The 21,600-nt window shown below is 38.4% G+C and overlaps 1 protein-coding gene across 2 annotated transcripts in view; it reads left to right on the top strand.

Moving 5' to 3' along the window:
• RBL2 (RB transcriptional corepressor like 2) overlaps window positions 1-21,600 on the top strand; it is a 44,528-nt gene that overhangs the window by 15,179 nt on the left and 7,749 nt on the right. For both annotated transcript variants that reach the window (XM_047788814.1, XM_047788815.1), the window contains 12 exons: window positions 52-212; window positions 305-369; window positions 977-1,163; window positions 4,891-5,057; window positions 7,227-7,336; window positions 8,279-8,382; window positions 9,660-9,797; window positions 11,661-11,825; window positions 12,339-12,450; window positions 16,720-16,989; window positions 17,134-17,414; window positions 17,502-17,678. In XM_047788814.1, coding sequence (XP_047644770.1) covers window positions 52-212; window positions 305-369; window positions 977-1,163; window positions 4,891-5,057; window positions 7,227-7,336; window positions 8,279-8,382; window positions 9,660-9,797; window positions 11,661-11,825; window positions 12,339-12,450; window positions 16,720-16,989; window positions 17,134-17,414; window positions 17,502-17,678 — 1,937 coding nt within the window. The remainder of the gene's footprint in view (window positions 1-51; window positions 213-304; window positions 370-976; window positions 1,164-4,890; window positions 5,058-7,226; window positions 7,337-8,278; window positions 8,383-9,659; window positions 9,798-11,660; window positions 11,826-12,338; window positions 12,451-16,719; window positions 16,990-17,133; window positions 17,415-17,501; window positions 17,679-21,600) is intronic.

The raw sequence follows: 21,600 nt of genomic DNA, 5'->3' as shown, positions 1-21,600 counted from the left end.
ATTACAGTTTGGTTTACTCAATGCTATCTCTGTTCTGTGATTGCATCATAGGCCTATCCGAAGACTTTCATGCTAAGGATTTTAAACCTTCCTCCGATCCACCTTGTGTTATTGAGAAACTCTGTTCCTTTCATGATGGCCTTGTTTTGGAAGCAAAGGGAATAAAGGAACATTTCTGGAAACCATATATTAGGAAACTTTATGAAAAAAAGGTTTGTAAGTAGTAAAAACATAATTTGAAAATATCTTCTTGGCAAAGATTTTATTTAACATGATGTCTTACGGATCTTTTCTTTCGTCGTAGCTCCTTAAGGGAAAAGAAGAAAATCTTACTGGTTTTTTAGAACCTGGGAATTTTGGAGAGAGTTTGTGAGTACTTCTGTTATAAAAATATTTTAATATTTTAAATTATGTACTTAGGAGACCTTAGAGTTTCATGTTTTTATTGTTTGTATGCTGGAAATGTAGACTATTTTGTGGGGGAATATAGGGATGCTGTAAAAACTCCTGTCAACTTTACTCTAAGCACATATTTTTTTAACGTATTGAAAATTGTATGGATGTTCTCTAAAGCTTTAATAGTTAAGCTTTTGGATCATAATTTTTGAAATAAAGACTTTTTTTGGAACTACATGAGTGAAGAATGATGATGTAGTTCAAAGGTGCCTGGAACAGCTAGGAAAGATAATTGAGCTTCTTACCAGAAGCTGTACCTACAGGGCAGCTTGGTACAGGGTACCCACCCTGAAAAACTGTCACCAAAATATACTTACTGTGCAATGGATACACATAGTGGAGCAGGCTTGCATGTTATACTCCTCAGGTTTGATAATTAATAGTGATTCCACTAAAATTTAACTTTCATAAAATTATTAGAATTTTTAGTAAATAAAAAAATGAAACAATTAAGTAGCCTAAAACAACTGAAAATGGCAGTTCTTTGAGTGTACATTTTGCCTATTTTTTTTTCCTATAGTAAAGCCATCAATAAAGCCTATGAGGAGTATGTTTTATCTGTTGGAAATTTAGATGAACGGATTTTTCTTGGAGAGGATGCTGAAGAGGAAATTGGGACTCTCTCAAGGTGTCTGAACAGTGGTTCAGGAACAGAGACTGCTGAAAGGGTGCAGATGAAAAACATCTTGCAGCAGCATTTTGACAAAGTAAGTTGAGCCATGCCAGAGAGTAGAAATATAGGAGCAGACATGTCAGAGAGTCTGTCTCTGTGTTTACTGTTTTAATTTTTGTTGACATCAACTTTCAAAATTTTTGATTAGGTCTGTGATAAGGATTTAATATAAATGTAAACAAATGTATCATGCTGATAATTGTTGGTTTTCAAAAGATGGGCTAGTAATATACAGCCTTTACATACTAAATATAGTAGATTTTTAGAAAATGTTGATTGATCTGGATTGGTACCTTCATCTAAGAGACTAGAGAAACTGAGAATCTGTAGTCTTTAAGGAAATTCTGTTAAACTGAGTTTCAGGATCATGTGTTAGTTACTTCATGCAGACGCTTAAATGATGGAGACTGTTTCCCTTCTATTGTGTGGTGTTCACAGAAAAATAAGCAGCTTCTGACAGGCCTTCCAGAGGTATTGTGGCTAATTCCAGGGCAAAGCTCACATACAAGACCAGACTTAAGACTAGTTTGCTTATTCATTCAGCAAATATTCTCAAGGTATTCTATGAGCCAGGTTGTGTCCTGGACACTGGGGATACCTCAGTGAACAAAACAGCTATGAAAACCCTGTTTAATATTTTAGTGTGGGGAGATGGACATTAACCATACAAGTAAATACATAGTATATCTGATGATGATATATGAAGAAAAATAGAGTAGTAGAAGGCAGTACTGGGGAGAAGAGAGAATGGGTGGGCCTTGAGCTGTTGGGAGTAGGGAGGTGGTGGGAAAGGTGTCTCTGAGGAGGTGATATTAACTGAGACCTGAAGGGAGTGGGGACACAAGTTAGAGTGAATGGCTGGGAAATGTATAGGAAGCCAAGACAACAGCAAGTGCAAAGCCATGAGGTGGGAACATGATTGGCTTTTTGGAGGAACAGTGAGAATACCAGTGTGGCAGGAATTGAATGAGGGAGGGAAATAGTGATTAAGAAGTCAGGGGGTCGGGGGGTGGATGCAAGGGACAGGCAGACCATATAGGCTTTGGAAGACAGAGTAAAGATTTTTGCTTTTCAGAGTTCCCTTTGCGGCTCAGCAAGTTAAGAACCTGACACAGGATCTGTGAGGATGCAGTTTTGATCCCTGGCTTTGCTCAGTGGGTTAAGGATCTGGCATTACCGCAAGCTGGAGTGTAGATCACAGATGCAGCTCAGACCCACTGTTTCTGTGGTTGGTCTCAGCTACAGCTCCGATTCAGCCCCTGGCCTGGAAATTTCCATATGCGGCCATAGGTGTGGCCTTAAAAAGAAGAAGGAAGAAAAAGATTTTTGCTTTCAGCCTGATTGAGAGGAAAGCCATTAGGAAAGTATTATAGAGAACAGTGATTGACATACCCTGATTTCATTTTTAAAGGTCGTGTGGGAAGTGGCACGGGGGCAGGGGTGGAAGTAAGGAATCAAGAGGCTATTTCAGTCATGCTACTAATAGTTTATGGTGGCTTGGATCAGAGAAATGGTGATATTTGGGTATTTTGGGGATGGCGTCCACAAGGTTTACTGATGACTTGGATCTAGGGTATGAAAGAAAGAACACAGCGATGACTCCAGTTGGGTAAGTGTATAAAAGCTAAAGTCCTTACAAATGCCTACGAGGTCTTCAGTGATCTAGCCCTGCTACCTCTCTCAATTCATCTCCTACTGCTTTTCTCCTCACGTATTACACTCATGCCACATTAACCTGCTTTTCATTCTTTGCATATGCCAAGCACACTCCCAACTCAAAGCCTTTGCCCTGGCTGTTTCCTCTTCCTAGAGCATGTTTCTTCAAGATACTCGAATGATTTACTTCCTCACTTCATCAGGTCTCTGATAACTTGACTACTATATAAAATAGTAACCACCAACATTCTCCCCTACCCTCAGGACTTCCTTTCCCCCTTACTCTGCAATTAATTTGCCCATTAGTGTTTATGACTGTCTGATGGTAGCTAGAAAAAAGGAATTGTGTGTCTGAAAATAGAGATAGATCAATAGATAGATAGGGAAGGAGGGAGAGAGAGGGAGGAAGAAAGAAGGAAGGATAGATAGACTGCTTATTATCTGTTTCCTTGCGTTAGAACATAAGCTTCATGAGGTCTGTGACCAGTGCTGTATTCAGTGCTTGGCACATAGTAGGCAGTCCATAAATATTTACTGTTGACATTTATTGGGAAGGAACAAGTCTAGGGGGGAAAATCAAGTTGGCATATGAGCATGTTAAGTGTGAGATGTCTTTTAGACATTCTTGTAGAGAAGTTGAGTAGGCAGTTTAGAGATACAAGCCTGGAGTTCACAGTAGGTAAGGGCTGTGTATATGTATTATGGAGTCATTATGAAACAGATGGCTTTTAAAGCCATGGAATGAAGAGAGGTTACCTAGTAGTATGAGGAGTTGTTAGAGAGTGAAAGAAGTCTAAGGAGTTAAAGAAATACTCTTCTTGATCAGAGTGCACAGGAAGCTTTAAGCTAAGGACTTGAACAGGGCTCAAAGAAGCCCTTGCCGACCTTGAGGGTTGTGGGCAGGAAGTTGTTTGTGGTCGTCACACCTCGTTTCCTTTGTGGAAGCACTGCTACCTGTGGGCAGTGTGGTGAGATGCTGCTCGCTGATTTTGCTGCTTCTCCCAGCAAGGTACCAGGTCATGTACAGGGAAGAAGGTGGCTGCAAGAAAAGCTGTCAAGTACAGGAAGAAATCTTTTGAATATAGTTAATCTATCTAAATCATCTCATTGGCCTAAAAAAATCATAGAATTAATTTCTTTGAAACAAAGTGAAAGTCTTGGCTCTACTCTTGTGTAAGTCACAGAGAAAGCATTATAGATTTATTTCTGTTTGGTGAATTTTTGTGTTTTTCAGCATCTCATGAAACTTAAATAATACTGTTGCCAGGTGAAAATTTTTACAACTCTCTCTAGAATAAGCACATTTAACACATGAAGAAATATGGTGTATTATAAATATTAAAAACACTCTTAATCTATCGTAGCCTTTCAGAGTTTGTTGAGCAAATTAGAAAGGATATTTTATTAGCCTATGTATACATGCTTAAACTTTTTGACATGAAGTTATTATGTCTTTTTCATATTCTTGGTCAAGAATTTGACTTATTTTTCTGAAAATCTGTCTACTTTGGTGGGGGGGGGGAAACTGTGATAGAGTCTAGTAATTAAAGGTAAAGGAGGGACAAGAAGACTGAATAAGCTGCTCTGCATCAGGTTGTACTCTTCATCTAGGAATGTTGATTCTATCTACTCTCTGAAGCCAATTTGATTATTTAGATGGCCTTTTGTTAAATCATGGATTTCATTTGGCCAGATTTAATTCACAGCTTTCTTTTGTCATCTTTGAGTAATTACAAAAATAGCAGTATATAAGAGTTGTGAAATTCTTTCTCAAATGTAGCCTTAATATTTTAATGCTTATTTTTGCCTTTCAAGCTTCAGTTTTAACAGAGGAATAATAGGGAACAATGCCTTATCTTAAACATTTAACTTTGAAGAGACAAATTTCTTAGTTGGCTAAAGTGCAGATTGTTCTTTCACACTATTTCACATGGATAGTGGTGACTCTTGCTGGTATTATATTTAAATTCCAAGAATGGTGACATTTGAATCACTAATATTTACTGATAATGTAAAGATAGAGTCCGATTGGCTTGAATTTCCATTTGTGAGGTGATTAAAAGTCTTTTTGATCTGAAATAATGTTCTTTTCCCCTCCACTTTAGTCTAAAGCACTTAGAATCTCCACACCACTTACTGGTGTGAGGTACATTAAGGATAACAGCCCTTGTGTGACTCCAGTTTCTACAGCTACACATAGCTTGAGTCGTCTTCACACCATGCTCACAGGCCTCAGGAATGCACCAAGTGAGAAATTGGAACAGATTCTAAGGTTAGTTTGAACCCTTCTTGCCTTCTAAGATTTGATTGTTGACTATTTTCAATTTTCTATTTTAATTTTTTACCGTCAGTGCTTAATTCACCCATTGACAGTTTTATATCAATTGAATGTTCCATTCTGTTGTTAGTCCTTAGGACATAACACTATAAAATGTATGAATAGAAAAACAATCCTTTTTCTCAGTATCTTACTCTGTTTGGGCTGCTATAACAGAATATCGTAGACTGAGTGGCTTGTAAACAACAGAAATTAATTACTCACAGTTCTAGAGGCTGAAAGTCCAAGATCAAGATGCTGACAGATTGTGTCTGATGAGGATTGCTTCCTGGTTCAGAGATAGTGTCTTTTTTGCTGTGTCCTTAAGGAGCAGAAGGAGGCAAGGGAGCTCTCTCTAGGGTCTTTTTTTATAAGGGCTATAATCCCATTCATAAAGATTTATACTCTCATAACCTAATCATCTAAATACCCCACCTCCATACAGCATCACATTGGGGATTAGGTTTCAACATGAGCTTGGGACAGGGAGTAAGGAGGGGGACAACACAAACGTTTAGTCCATAGCACTCAGATTTGGTTAACATGGCACAGGAGACAGGAACTAAGGACACTAGATACTGTGGTGCACCTAACTATTACCAACTATTCTGTCTTAACGATTTCAAGGAATGGGGTGAGGGTGGATTAGTAAAGATGGGCATTGTCAAAGGACTTCAGGAAGAGGATTGGACCTGAGCAAATTTCTGAAGGGTGGGACAGATTTGTAGTTAGCTACTTAGATTCATGATCACTGTAAAACTTCTGTAACTTCTATAATTTCTATAAAACACTCTTAGCCTGAATAAGAAGTTAACTGCCCTTAGTTCCTTTGATCTGAGACTGGTAGGTATATCAGTGAACTTTAATGAAAAACAAAATAGACTGAATTTCATTACCTGTGCATAATTTTTGGCAGATTTATCAGACAAAATTACCTCCAAGACTGCTCCTATTCCTAAAAGTTTATGATTTAATGACAGACCCTATAAGAACCCATTTTAATTTGGGTGGTATGGTGTCAGAAAGTCCTCTAACTAGAAGTAGCAGCTTCTTTAATCTTAAATACCATTACTGGGGTTAAATATAACCATTATATACTAGGTAAAACCGAAGGGGCCTGTTTTGTAATGTGTCTGTGTGTGTTCTTAAGTAAAATTTTGCTTCCATGTGATGTTCATTAGCCGCCTCTACCAGGTTTGTAATTGATTTTCATTTTCTTTAAATTTTTCTAAACTTCTCCATTCTTAGAATGAATATGTATGTTTATGATCAAGACAAAAACATAGTTGTTACAAAAGCCCACATGGTGATCGTTTATATTAGGCTTCTGCTTTGAAAATATATTGCCTTTCAAGGAGTTCCCTTAGTGGTTCAGTGGTTAATGAACCCGACTAAGATCCATGAGGACATGGGTTCAATCCCTGGCCTCATTCAGTGGGTTAAGGATCTGGTGTTGCCGTGAGCTATGGTGTAGTTTGCAGACACGGCTCGGATCCTGAGTTGCTGAGGCTGTGTTGCGGGTCAGTGGCTGTAGCTCTGATTTTGACCCCTAGCCTGGGAACTTCTATATGCTGCAGGTGCAGCCCTAGAAAACAAAAAGAAAAGAAAAGATACTGCCTTTTGAGTACAAAACAAAACAAAAAATCAACAAAATGAAGTTCATTTTAGAGGAAAAAATGTAGAATGCCAGTAATGGTTTATGTGAATTTGTTGTAGTATAGATCATATACCCCTTCATTCTGTTTTTTTCCAGGAGTTTTTAGTAAGAGTTGTACTGCCTTCTGGGGAAACAATTGAGGGCAACTTTGGCTTGTCATCAGTGACTGAAGTTGTGTTGGGTAGGCGGGGGTCAGTCAATGTATCTAAAATGGGCATCATTCAAAGTTGCTAAACTTTACTGTAGTAAAAGGTACAGCTCCATGAATAAATATTGTTTTCATTCAATGATGAAACTTTGATGAGAGACTTTGATGAGAAAGTATGGGATCTTTCTGGATTAATTGGGAAGTATATCATTTCTGTTCGCAGTATTTTATGGATTACTGAAATTACAGAGTTGTAAACGGTTATCACTTTGTGACTTGGCAAGACCTTTAAATCAGATAATTTCTTCTTATTTTTTAGGACATGTTCCAGAGATCCAACCCAGGCTATTGCCAACAGATTGAAAGAAATGTATGAAATATATTCTCAGCATTCCCAGCCAGATGAGGAGTTTAGTAATTGTGCTAAAGGTTAGGCTTAATATTGTCTATATTGTTCCCATCTTGGAAATCTTAACTCCATGGATTCCCTTCTAGGAAGCTGAGTCAGAAATATGAAGAAAAGATCTGTAACTTTAGACTGAGTGCTAGACTATGGATGTCCAGCTTTTCTGTCAGACCATTCTCAGAAAAATTTTAGACTGATAATCTTTATTATGTTGGACTTTTGGCACTTTTAGAATCTGTAGTTTTTATTTGTAGACTTGATATTAAGTGTTGAACTGTAGGGATTCTTCAAAATATTACGAACAAGGACAGAAGGTAAAGCTGTTACATGCCCAGACCCATTCTTGGAGTTGTTTGAGGTCATGAAGTGCAAGTGCCAAGTAAGAGTGGAACAGTAAACCAGTTCTATTCCTATTAGCATAGAGCTGCTCTGTTCAAAAAAAAGTGTGAAATCTTGATGGAATGCTATTATTGTTATTATTATTATTTATCTTTTTAGGGCTGCACTGTGATATGTGGAAGTTGCCAGGCTAGGGATTGAATTGGAGCTGTAGCTGCCAGCCTACACCACAGCCACAGCAATGCAGGATCTGACCTACATCTGTGGCTCACAGCAACGTCGGATCCTTAACCTACTGAGCGAGGCCAGGGATCGAACCCTCATCCTCATGGATACTAGCCAGGTTCATTACCACTGAAGCACCATGGGAACTCCAGAATGCCATCATTTTTTATGTGCAAATTTCATTTCACAATTTTAGGAAAATTTTAGTGTTACCATTGAAGAAAAAATTAAGGAATCTTAGGGATGATTGGAAAAGCAACTATAGAAGTGCATTTATATGAAGTGTTGGGTTGGTTTTTAAATTTTATTCTGCAGGTAGGAGATGGAATGGACCCTTATTTTTCATAATATATATTTATTTTCTTTGCATATGATTTTTGTGTTTTTTATTATCTATGCAGAAATTGCCAGCAAACATTTTCGTTTTGCAGAGATGCTTTACTATAAAGTATTAGAATCTGTTATTGAGCAGGAACAAAAAAGACTGGGAGACATGGATTTATCTGTGAGTAAATAACCAATGTATTGAATAGCGCAATAAAATGTAGTTTCCTTTCAGCCCCACCTACCTGAAAAAAAAGCATTTTCAGCCCCACCTACCAAAAAAATGGCTTTGGGGAAATAAGATTGGCATTGAAGGAAACTTGTGTCTTGTGTCTTCTTACCTCTGCCCTTAACCTTGACTGAGGTTTTTAAATAAAATAGAGTTTTAATTTAAGCCTTATAGAGAATAAATTGAGTAATGACTATATAGAGCTTTAATATAAATATTCAACAATTAATCTTTGGCTAAGATAATTGTTTTCCCTGGATTATTCTAGTGATATTTCTTTCTTTCTTTTTTTTTTTGCTTTTTAGGGCCCCACTGCAGCATATGGAAGTTCCCAGGCTAGGGGCTGAATCGGAGCTATAGCTGCTGGCCTATACCATAGCCACAGCAACATCAGATCTAAGCCACATCTGCAACCTTCCCACAGCTCATGGCAATGCCGAATCCTCAACCCACTGAGGGAGGCCAAGGATCAAACCCACATCCTCACGGATACTAGTCAGATTCCTAACCTGCTGCGCTGCAACAGGAACTCCCAGTGGTATTTACTTTTAATGGGCATCAATACAGATAATTTTTTAAAATTAATTTTAAAATGACATTTTAGACAAAACTATAAAATTGGCAAATTATTCTAATTCCTCATAACTATTTATACTTCTTTTATTCTGTATAAAAATATGGCTGTGTATACAATGGAGTATTACTCAGCCATAAAAAAGAATGAAGTTTTGCCATTTGCAGCAATATGGATGGACTTAGAGAATAGTATGCTTAGTGAAATAAAAGAAAGACAAATACTGTATATCATTTACATATGGTATCTAAAAAATATGCAAAGTAGAAACACATTTACATATATAGAAAATAAGCTTGGGGTTACCAAAGAAGAAGTGGCGTGGAACAAATTAGAAGTCTCAGATTAACAGATGCTAACTACTATGTATAAAATAGATCAGCAACAAAGATATTTAGGATAGTGAATTATAGCCATTATCGTGCAGTAACTTATGTTTGGATTATAACCCACAAAAACACTGAATCGCTAGTTGGATACCTGAAACTAATATAATTTTGTAAAGCAACTATACTTCAGTAAAAATAATATGTGTCTGCATATGGTTGTAAGAATGTAAAAAAGCTGTTTTAGGACAAATTTTACTTTGAAACATATATAGAAAGGTATAGATACATAACTATTTCTAAAGGTTAATAACTTTGTTATTTTATAGGGCATTCTGGAACAAGATGCATTCCACAGATCGCTCTTGGCCTGCTGCTTGGAGGTCGTTACTTTTTCTTATAAGCCTCCTGGGAATTTTCCATTTATTACTGAAATATTTGATGTGCCACTTTATCATTTTTACAAGGTATTATTAAAAATCTGATACTGATGAGGAAATTGTAGATAAGATAAACTTCCTATTTTAGCCATCTTAACTCATTTTAATGTATATTTTTTCTATTTCTAATTAAATATTTAATAATTTCCACTCCACATAAGGAGCAGAGAAGAAATAGGAGAGTCTTGAGGAATTCCTGTTGTGGCATAATGGGATTGGTGGTGTCTTTGGAGCACTGGGATGCAGATTTGAGCCCTGGCCTGGCACAGCCGGTTAAGGATCTGGCATTGCCACAGCTGTGGCTTAGGTCACAACTGCAGCTCAGATCTGATCCCTGGCCTGGGAACTCCATATGCTGCTGCAAGGTGGCCAAAAAAAGGAAAAAAAAAATAGAAGAGTCTTAAGAACTATATATATTCTTTCACTGTAGTATGTAAACCTATTTTGTGTAAAACTTTCACATGACTCCTGTTTTTATCTGATAAAGGCTTTTAGAATATTTTTATGAGATAAGAAAGTTTTAGGAAAGTAGCAAATATGTCACTAACTAATCATGACAGCAACCTTCTTTTATTTTATGGAAATTAAGGTATCTTTTAAAAAAATACAGCTTTGCTTTTATATGTTGTATAGAGGCACAGAGTTACAGCATTGATTTGTTAATTTTTTCCTTCTTGATAATTGACTTAATATATGAATTAAATTTTCATACAGTAGTCAAAAGTAATATTTTTAATGACAGAGTTTTTAAATACGAAGTTTTGAATAACGTTTTTCTTTTATTTATTTTTTTATTTCTTTCAAAGGCCACACCTGTGGCATATGGCAGTTCTCAGCCTAGGGGTCGAGTTGGGGCTGCAGCTGCCAGCCTATACCACAGCCACAGCAATGCCAGATCCCAGCTGCATCTGTGACCTACACCAGAGCTTACAGCAATGCCAGATCCTTATCCCACTGAACAAGGCCAGGGATCAAAATCTCATCCTCATGGACGCTATACACAGTTCTTGAGCCACTGAGCCACAGTGGAAACTGCTTGAGTAATATTTTTCTTTTTTGGGGGGGGGAGGGTTTTGTCTTTTTCTAGGGCTACACCTGCAGCATATGGAGGTTCCCACCCAGGCTAGGGATCAAATTGGAGCTGTAGCTGCCAGCCTACACCAGAGCTACAGCAACGCAGGATCCAAGCCATGTCTGCGACCTATACCACAGCTCACGGCAACACTGGATCCCCAACCCACTGAGGAAGGCCAGGGATCAAACCCGTCACCTCATGGTTCCTAGTCGGGTTCATTTAACTACTGAGCCACGACGGGGAACTCTGAGTAATGTTTTTCAATCTCTATAGATAAGGCATGTTTTTTAATTTGAAGATTTTTGAAATGTATCAGTAAACAAAAGATGTTATATAATTCATACATGCAGTTTATTTATTTATTTATTTATGGCCACACCTGCAGCATGTGGAAGTTCCCAGGCTGGGGTTGAACCTGAGCTGCAGCTGCCAGCCTACACAACAGCCATAGCAACACACGGAATCCGACCTGCGTCTGAGACCTATACCAGAGCCCACAGCAATGCCGGATCCTTAAGCCACTGAGCAGGGCCAGGGATCAAACCTGTATCTTCATGGATACTAGTCAGGTTTGTTACCACTAAGCCACAACAGGAACTCCATACATGCAGTTGATTTATGATGACAGTTGAAAGGGAGAGCAACTGTTTCAAAATAATACTAGTCTTTAAACTCTTGTGATTTTTTTATAAATTGAATTTGTTGTTTCTATAACTATATAAGAAATTTAAGTTTACCCATTTTGCTTTTTCCCTTAGTTTTTTTCCTTAAAAAAATTATTACTAAACAAACCATGACATTTTAAAAAATTTCAGGTGATAGAAGTATTCATCAGAGCAGAAGATGGCCTTTGTAGAGAGGTGGTAAAACACCTTAATCAGATTGAAGAACAGATCTTGGATCATTTGGCATGGAAACCAGAGTCTCCACTCTGGGACAGAATTAGAGACAATGAAAACAGAGTTCCTTCATGTGAAGAGGTTTGTGAAAAGATCTTAACATCTTTCTGTGACAAAATAAATTATCTAGTCTATTCAGAATTCTCTTTCACTGACTGCAGTTAAACTTAGGGTCTTCCTCATGCATATGGAAGGGTTAACAGCTGGGTTTAACATGGTGAAATTACCCCTACATCTAAGAGGAAACAAGAGTCAAAAATAATTTGTAACACCTCCAAAGTTTCAGTGACAGAATGAGAATTCAGTATTCTGTCTTGATTTCCTAGTCAAGTTTCTGTACCATAGAATAGTTGGTTGTCTAATTCTCCAAATCAGTCATGAAGGTCAATTTATATTTAGTATCCAGTTATTAGGTTTGACTATTTTAATCCTGCCAGAATTTTTATAACTTCAGTATGAAAGTGGAAAAAACAGGTGTTTATTTAGGTGAAATAACTAAAGCCAGGATAGTTTTCTTTTGCCGTAGATTATTATTATATTTCTAATTGAGATGTTTTTTGAATAATGGTATTTTGTGTAAATATCTCTTTCTAGGTCATGCCACCTCAGAACCTGGAAAGAGCAGATGAAATCTGTATTGCTGGCTCCCCTTTGACTCCCAGAAGGGTGAGTGAAGTTCGTGCTGATACTGGAGGACTTGGAAGAAGTAAGTTTAAGATGCTAGGGGAACGGTTTTGGGGCCTGGCATCTGGAGATTTAAATTCCATCTAAAAGTACAAAGTGAAATTAGTATATATACAAGAAAGTATTCTGTGCCGTTTTAGTGTCACATGGATCACTTAAAAATAATGCTTTTGAAGAATATTAAAGAATACAGAAAAGACAAAAAAAAAAAAAAGTTCCCGTTGTGGCGCAGTGGTTAACGAATCCGACTAGGAACCATGAGGTTGCGGGTTCGATCCCTGCCCTTGCTCAGTGGGTTAACGATCCGGCATTGCTGTGAGCTGTGGTGTAGGTTGCAGACGTGGCTCGGATCCCGAGTTGCTGTGTCTCTGGTGTAGGCCAGTGGCTACAGCTCTGATTCAACTCCTAGCCTGGGAACCTCCATATGCCGCAGGAGCGGCCCAAAGAAATAGCAAAAAGACAGAAAAAAAAAAAAGAATACAGGAAAATGCATGATAAGTCTTTTAAAATAGAATGCTATATATTAATGCAGTTCCTTTTTTTTTTTGTCTTTTTGTCTTTTTAGGGCCAAACCTGGGGCATATGGAGGTTCCCAGGCTAGGGGTCTAATTGGAGCTGTAGCTGCTGGCCTACACCACAGCCACAGCAGTGCCAGATCCCAGCCATGTCTGCAACCTACACCATAGCTCATGGCAATGCCAGATCCTTAACCCACTGAGCGAGGCCAGGGATTGAACTCACAACCTCGTGGTTCCCAGTCAGATTTGTTTCTACTGTGCCATGATGGGAACTTGTAGTTCCTATTTTTTTAAGTGTATTTTTATCTGTAAGCACACAAAAGGGCTAAAATGGAAAAAACCAAACTAGTAAGACTGATTATTGTTGGGAGTTTCCTGGTAGACTAGTGGTTAAGGACTCAGCATTGTCACTACTGTGGCTTGAGTTCAATCCCTGAGCCAGGAACTTGCTGGACATGCTGGACATACTGCACATGCAGCCTTAAAAAAGGATTATTGTTGGGAATAGAATTCCAAGTGATTTCTGTAAATTTTGGGGGGAATATATCACTTTTAATTTTTTTGACTGTGTCTACAGCATATAGAAGTTCCGAGGCCAGGGATGAAACCCATGCCACAGCAGTGATCTGAGCCACAGCAGTGACAATGCCAGCTCCTTAACCCATTAGGCTATAGGGGAACTTCACAATATGTATTACTGAGTTCTCATCGTGGCTCAGTGGTTAACAAATCTGACTAGCATTCAGAACACATATTACTTTTATTTTTTTGGTATTTCTTTTAAAATCAAAATGAACAGAAAAACTTTTTAAAGATGGAATGTATGATCTAATTAGACGAGCCAGTGAGTTTAGAGGACCGAATGGCCTGAGCATGTTCAGCTTTGATTCTTGTCAGTTGAGCTGTGCTAACCTGGTTAATATAACAGCATTACTGGCCCTGTGGTACCGAAAAGGGAAGTTTGCTATTCATTTGGGTACATTTTAGGCAGCTCTCTATAACATCTGCCAGGTACAAGGTTTAAGTTCACATAATTAAGATAAAACTACCTTTTAAAAAGAAATTCTAGGAGTTCCCTTTATGGCTTAGTGGTAAAGAACCCGACTAGTATCCATGAGGATGCAGGTTTGATTCCTGGCCTTGCTCGGTGGGTTAAAGGTCTGGTGTTGCTTTGAGCTATGGTGTAGGAAACAGATGTGGCTCAGATCTGGCATTGCTGTGGCTGTAGTGTAGGCTGGCAGCTGCAGTTCTGATTTGACCCTTAGCCTGGGAACTTCCATATGCCTTAGGTGCAGCCCTAAAAAGAAAAAAACCCCCAAAACTGCATGTCTGTAAATCCAGAGAGTTCCAAATCCTTGGATCCCATTAGAAGGAAGCAAATTCTTGTTTCTAGATCACCTAATGGAGTTCCTGGGCCAGGCAGCAGATCCAAGCCACGGTTGCAGCCTACGTAGCAGCTGCAGCAACACCAGATCCTTTAACCCACTGTGCTGCTCCAGGGATTGAACCTGCATTGTGGTGCTGCAGAGACACTGCCCATCCCATTGCACCACAGTGAGAACTCCCAGATGAACTTTAATAAAATTGATAAGCACTGGCTATAGAAGAAAGATCAGGGTTTTTTTTTTTTTTTTTTGTCTTTTTGCCATATTCTTGGGCCGCTCTCGCAACATATGGAGGTTCCCAGGCTAGGGGTCGAATCAGAGCTGTAGCCGCCAGCCTACACCACAGCTACAGCAACGCGGGATCTGAGCCGAGTCTGCAACCTACACCATAGCTCACGGCAACGCTGGATCCTTAACCCACTGAGCAAGGCCAGGGATCGAACCCGCAACCTCATGGTTCCTAGTCAGATTCGTTAACCACTGAGCCACGACGGGAACTCCCCAAGATCATTTTTAAAATTAGGAATCACTCTGTGTCAGTGCATACTCAGAATATGGATGATCTATATGAAAACTTACTCATTTTTGAAAGAGGAGGCGTAGTGGCTTAATGGCTCAACTGCTTTTCTGCTTTTTATCCACTCAGACCCATAGGTCTGATAGCTGGTCTTCCTCAACTCTATTTCTGTAGAGTTTTTCCTTCCCTAATCTATGGATTAGGACTTGACTTTAAACTTCATTTTTTTGCACTTATCATGTCTCCATTTTGATGAAGTCTTTTAATATTTTATGAGATAATGTCATAATGTATTCTAACTGCATCTTTGTTTCAAATATAAATCTAGTAAATTTATTTGCTTTTGTATCATCAGGAAATTCAAATGTTAGCCCACAGACTGTCAGAACTATTCCTATCAATCCTCTGGACTTCCTTATGTATTTTAATATTTAAAACCCACTGATGTGCAATTTTTACAGCTAGACATGGGAGAGGGAAAGAAATGCTTCTTAACAATTAACGTTGGTGTGAATGTGTACTGTGGTGTTAAGTACAATAGACTAAGCTATAATGGTTAACAGTTTCTGTTTGGGATGTTGAAAAACTTTTAGAAATAAATGGAGATTGTATAACATTATGAATCTAATGCACCTCAATTGTACACTTAAAAAGGGTAAAATGGTTAACTGTATGAGATATATATATATATATATATATTTTACTAAAATTTTAAAAATCTAACAGGGAGTTCCTGTCGTGGCTCAGTGGTAACAAACCCAACTAGAATCCATGAGGATGCAGGTTTGATCCCTGGCCTTGCTCAGTGGGTTTAAGGATCCAGTGCTGTAGGTCACAGATGCAGCTCAAGATCCCGTGTTGCTATGGCTGTGATGTAGGCTGGCAGCTGCAGCTCCAATTCGACCTCAACCCTGGCAACTTCCATATGCTGTGGGTATAGCACTAAAAAGCAACAACAACAAAAAAACCAGCTAATAGTATAATATACCCCAAACCATTGAATTGTATAAATGTGTGAAATATGTGATTCATCTCAATAAAGTTGTTTAAAAAAGTACGTTAATTGAATCCAAAACATCTATGTCCATTTTTACTGAAGAACGTTATTGAATTTTAGTAATTTTCTATATATGAAAAGTGACAAAGATGAAAATGCATAAAATGGGGTAAGTGCTTCCAGGTGATACCTTAGTAATATCAAGTTCATCAAGTCTTCTTATCAGATATGGCTTTACAGTGAAATCACGTCTCACATGAGTGTTAGGTAGAAATTGAATATGGTAGGAAAATAGAAAATTATTTAAATTACCCTTGAATCATCAAGGCCCTGTGGTATTGGAGAGCAAGGTCCAGGTAGATTTAGCAGAAGGAGGAGTCAAGAAGGAGCATTGTGAGACAGAGAAAAATTCTTCATTATGATTTTGCCCAGGGAGTTTCTGTTGTGGCTTAGTGGAAGTGAATCTGATTAGTATCTATGAGGACACAGGTTCAATCCCTGGCCTCGATCAGTGGGTTATTGGTGTTGCCGTGAGCTATGGTGTAGGTCACAGATATGGCTTGGATCTGGCATTGCTGTGGCCGTAGCGGAGGCCAGAGGCTACAGCTTCAATTTGACCCCTAGCCTAGGAACCTCCATATGCCACGGGTGCAGCCCTAAAAGTACAAAAATAAAGTAAAATAAAATAAAGATAAAATTTTGCACAATAGTATTCAGTTGAATTTTCATTCATTGAATGTAGCTATGATGTGACTCCTATAATTTTATGAATTATAGTATTTCAAACACTTAACTGTTTTTGAACATAACAGCTTGGATGGAAGTTAGATCTGTCTCCTTGAGTTAAATAGTTTTTTTCTCTTTTTGATCCTAGGCATAACATCTCCAACCACATTATATGATAGGTACAGCTCCCCAACAGCCAGCTCTACCAGAAGGCGGTTATTTGTTGAGAATGATAGCCCCACTGATGGAGGGACCCCTGGGCGCCTTCCCCCACAGCCTCTCGTCAATACTGTCCCTGTGCAGAATGTATCTGGAGAGGCAGTTTCTGTCACACCAGTTCCTGGACAGACTTTGGTCACCATGGCAACAGCCACTGTCACAGCCAACAATGGACAAACAGTGACCATTCCTGTACAAGGTAAGGAAGTCAATACTGGATATTGAGTTCTTTCTCTGTGGCATTTATTAGAAAGTTACCTGAGATTTGGTTGGAATAATATGAGACGAGAGGTTTGAGAAGGGAAAAATTTTCTTTGTGTTTTCTTTTTTTTTCAAACTTTAGGCATTGCCAATGAAAATGGAGGAATAACATTCTTTCCAGTGCAAGTCAATGTTGGAGGGCAGGCGCAAGCTGTGACTGGCTCCATCCAGCCCCTCAGTGCTCAGGCCCTGGCTGGAAGTTTAAGCTCTCAACAGGTGACAGGAACAGCCTTGCAAGTCCCTGGTCAGGTGGCCATTCAACAGATTTCCCCAGGTGGACAACAGCAGAAACAAGGCCTGCCTTTAACCAGCAGCAGTGTAAGACCCAGGAAGACAAGCTCTTTATCGCTTTTCTTTAGAAAGGTAATTTTTCACATACCCTTACCAGGATAAGAGCTTGGGAAATATAAGGGTTACATAAAGTTTGAGATGTTTTTGTTTATCTACTAGGTTTACCACTTAGCAGGTGTCCGCCTCCGAGATCTTTGTGCTAAACTGGATATTTCAGATGAACTGAGAAAAAAAATCTGGACCTGCTTTGAATTCTCCATAATTCAGTGTCCTGAACTTATGATGGACAGACATCTGGACCAGTTGTTAATGTGTGCCATTTATGTGATGGCAAAAGTGAGTACCATTAGGAAAGGAAAAAGGAAATATGCTACTTAACAGCTTTATTGAGATAAAATTCACATACCATATAATTCACATATTTAAAATGTACAGTCCAGTGGATTTTAGTATATTTATACATGTGTGACTGTCACCACAGTTTTAGAACATGATACTCCATTATATGAATATATGATATTCATTCATCAGTTGATGGACATTTAGATTATTTCCTCTCTGGGGCTGTTATAAATAATGCTGCTATGAATATCTGTGTACAAGTTTCTCCATGGAAGTCTTCATTTATATTTTGTATATAACTAGGAGCAGATTGCTGGGTCATATGGTAAATTCTGTTTAACTATATGAGGAACTACCAGACTGTTTTCCAAAATCACTGCACCATTTTACATTTCCACTGGAATTGTCTGAAGGTCCTGATTTCTCCACATTCTCACCAATACATTTTATTATGTGAGTTTGTTTTTTAATATAATTTATTGAGGCAAAACTCACATAACATTCCCCATTTTAAAAACAAACAGCTTAAATTTTAAAACTGGTAACTTTTCTTTTTTAGGTTTGTTTGGCTAGGCTAAATCCCTTGAAATTCTTTGACTTGTAGTATCGTCTTGTCAATTCTGACATCATGTCACAAAGAAATCAGGTGGAGTTCTGATAGACTGTGTTGAATCTGAAGGTCAATTTGGAGTATTGCTATCTTACCCATATTTCACCTTCTTATCAATGAACACAGAATATTTTCCCACTTATTTAGGTTCTCCTTAAATTTTTTTTTTTTTTGTCTTTTGTCTTTTTAGGGCCGCACCTGTGGAATGTGGAGGTTCCCAGGCTAGGGGTCTAATCAGAGCTGTTGCTGCCCGCCTTCGCCAGAGCCACAGCAACGCCAGATCCAAGCCACATCTGCGACCTACACCACAGCTCATGGCAACGCCAGATTCTTAACCCACTGATCAAGGCCAGAGTTCGAAACCACAACCTCATGGTTCCTAGTCGGATTCGTTTCTACTGCACCACGACGGGAACTCCAGTTCTCTTTAATTTCTTTCAGCAATATTTTACAGTTTTTAAGTATAACTTTTATACTTTTTTGTTAACTTTATTCTTATTTTGATGCTATTATAAATGCAGTTTCATTTTTGATGTGTTCATTGCAAGTTTATAGAAATACAATTGATTTTTGTATGTTCATCTCATATCCCACAACCCTGCTGCATTCACTTTTAGTTCTGGGTTAGTAGATTCCTTAGGATTTTCTGTGTACAAGATTTTTTTTTTGCTTTTTGCTTTAAGGGTTGCACCTTGTAGCATATGGAGGCTAGGGGTCAGATCGGAGCTGCAGCTTCTGGCCTACGCCATGCCCACTGCAACACCAGATTCGAGCCACATCTGCGACCTACACCACAGCTTGCAGCAATACCTTGTCCCACTGGATACTAGTCAGGTTCATGACTGCTGAGCCACAATGGAAACTCCTGTATAAGATTATGTGATCTGCTTATAGAAATAGTTTTACTTCTTCCTGTTCATACTGAATGCCTTTTTTTTTTTTTTTTTTTTCTTTCCTGCTTACTCTGACTAGATCTCTGGTAAAGTTGAGTAGAAATGTTGAGAGCAGAAGTTCTTGCCTTGTTCCTTAAGAGGAAAGCATATAGACTTTCACCATTAAAGTATGATACTAGCTATTTTTTTTTTTTAAGGACACTTTTATCAGGTTGAGAAGGTTCTCTTTCTAGTTTGTTAAGCGTTTATTATGAAAGGGTATTGGAAATGATCTTTTTGCATCTGTTTAGATAGTTGTGGGTTTTGTTTTTTATTGTTGATAGTGTATTAGATGATTTTTCACACATCAAACTAACCTTGCATTCCTGGTGTAAATCCCAATTGATCATGGTATACAATTCTTTTTCTATGTTAGTAGGTTCAGTTTGCTTGTATTCTATAGATGAATTTTGTCTTATTCATAAGAATAATTTGTAGTTTTCTTGTTACGGCTTTGGTTTTATTATCAGGGTAACATTGGACTCATTTAATGCCTTAAGGAAGTATTCCTTCCTCTTCTGTTTTTTCGAAGAGTTTGTGAAGAATTTGGTAGAATGTTAAATGTTTGGTAGAATTCAGCAGTGAAGCCATTTGGGGCTATGCTTTTCACTGTGTAGTTTATTGATGATTCTTTTTCTTGTTGTAAGTCTATTCAGATTGTTTCTTCTAGAATCAGTTTTTGTAGTGTGTCTTCCTGGGAATTTGTCTCTTTCCTCTGGGCTTTCTAATTTGTTGGCACACAGTTGTTCATAATACTCCTTTTTGTTATACTTTTTAGGGCTGCACTTGCAGCATGTTGGCGTTCCCAGGCTGGGGGTCTAATTGGAGCTGCAGCTGCTGGCCTCTGCTACAGCCACATACCATGCATCTGAGTCTTGTCTGTGACCTACACTGCATGTCACAGCAATGCCAGATCCTTAACCAACCTATTAGAGCCAGGAATTGAACCTGTGTTCTCATGGATGCTAGTAAGATTTAGCACTGAATCACAACGGGAACTCCCACAATCTTTGAATCTTTGTCTAGCTGAAGGTTTATCAATTTTGTTGATCTTGTCAAAGAACCAGCTTTAGGGTTTTGTATTATTACATGCTCCCATCTTTATTTCCTTCTTTCTGCTTGCTTTAGGCTTAAATTTTGCTCTTCTTCAGTGCCTTAAAATGGTTAGGTAGGAGTTCCCATCGTGGCTCAGTGGATAACAAATCTGACTAGGAACCATGAGGTTGCGGGTTCGATCCTGGCCTTGCTCAGTGGGTTAAGGATCCAGCATTGCCGTGAGCTGTGGTGTAGATCGCAGACGCAGCTCAGATCCCACGTCGCTGTGGCTCTGGTGTAGGCCAGTGGCTACAGCTCCGATTCGACCTCTAGTCTGGGAACCTCCATATGCCGCAGGAGCAGCCCAAGAAATGGCAAAAAAATAAATAAAATGGTTAGGTAATTTAATCTTATTTTTTACTCTAGGCATAATAGCTATAAATTTCCTTCTAAACATGTTTAGCTGCATCTCATTAGTTACGGTGTGTTTATCCTCATTTTCATTCGTCTCAAAGTATTTCTAATTTCTCTTTTGAGTCATTGATTATTCTAAGTGTGTTTTTGAATTATATATGTTTTGTCAACTTCCCAAATTTCTGTTAATTTTTAATTTCAATCCATTGTCAAAAAACACTTTGTATTACTTCAGTCCTTTTAAATGTATTGAAGCTTATTTTATAGCCTAGCATATGGTCTCTCCTGGAGAATGTTCAGTGTGCACTTGAGAAGAATGTATATTCTGTTGTATACACTGTTCTACAGATGTCAAGGTCTAATTGTGTTCTAGTGTTTTCTGTTTCTTTGTTGATCTTTCCATTTTGAAAATGGGGTATTGAATGCCCTATTATTGAATTGTCTTCATTTCTGTTTTTACCTCATGTATTTTTGGCGCTCTGTTATTAGGTGAATTGTTAGAGGTTCTTTATAGATTGATACTTTCATCATTAGGAAATGTTTCTCATTATCTCTAGTAAATTCTTTTAAGTGGCCACATGTGCTGCATATGGAAGTTCTCGGGCTAGGGGTTGAACCTGAGCTGCAGCTGCTGGCTTACACCACAGCCATAGCAATGCAGGCTCTGAGCTGCATCTGCGACCTACACCACAGCCGAGTTAACATTGGATGCATAACCCACTGAGAGGCCAGTGATGGGATCACACCTGTGTCCTCAAGGACACTGTGTCAGGTTCTTAGCACACTGAGCCACAACCGGAGTTTTTTTTGTTTTCAAGTCTATTTTATAGTGTGATAGTTGAATAGCCACCCCACCTTTCTTGAGGTTGCTGTTGGCATAATGTATCTTTTCATCCTTTTCTTTCTTTTATTTATTTATTTATTT

The sequence above is a fragment of the Phacochoerus africanus genome, chromosome 8 (genome assembly GCF_016906955.1).
Source record: "Phacochoerus africanus isolate WHEZ1 chromosome 8, ROS_Pafr_v1, whole genome shotgun sequence".
In the NCBI taxonomy this organism is placed as follows: domain Eukaryota; kingdom Metazoa; phylum Chordata; class Mammalia; order Artiodactyla; family Suidae; genus Phacochoerus; species Phacochoerus africanus.
This window is presented reverse-complemented; position numbering and strand designations above follow the sequence as displayed.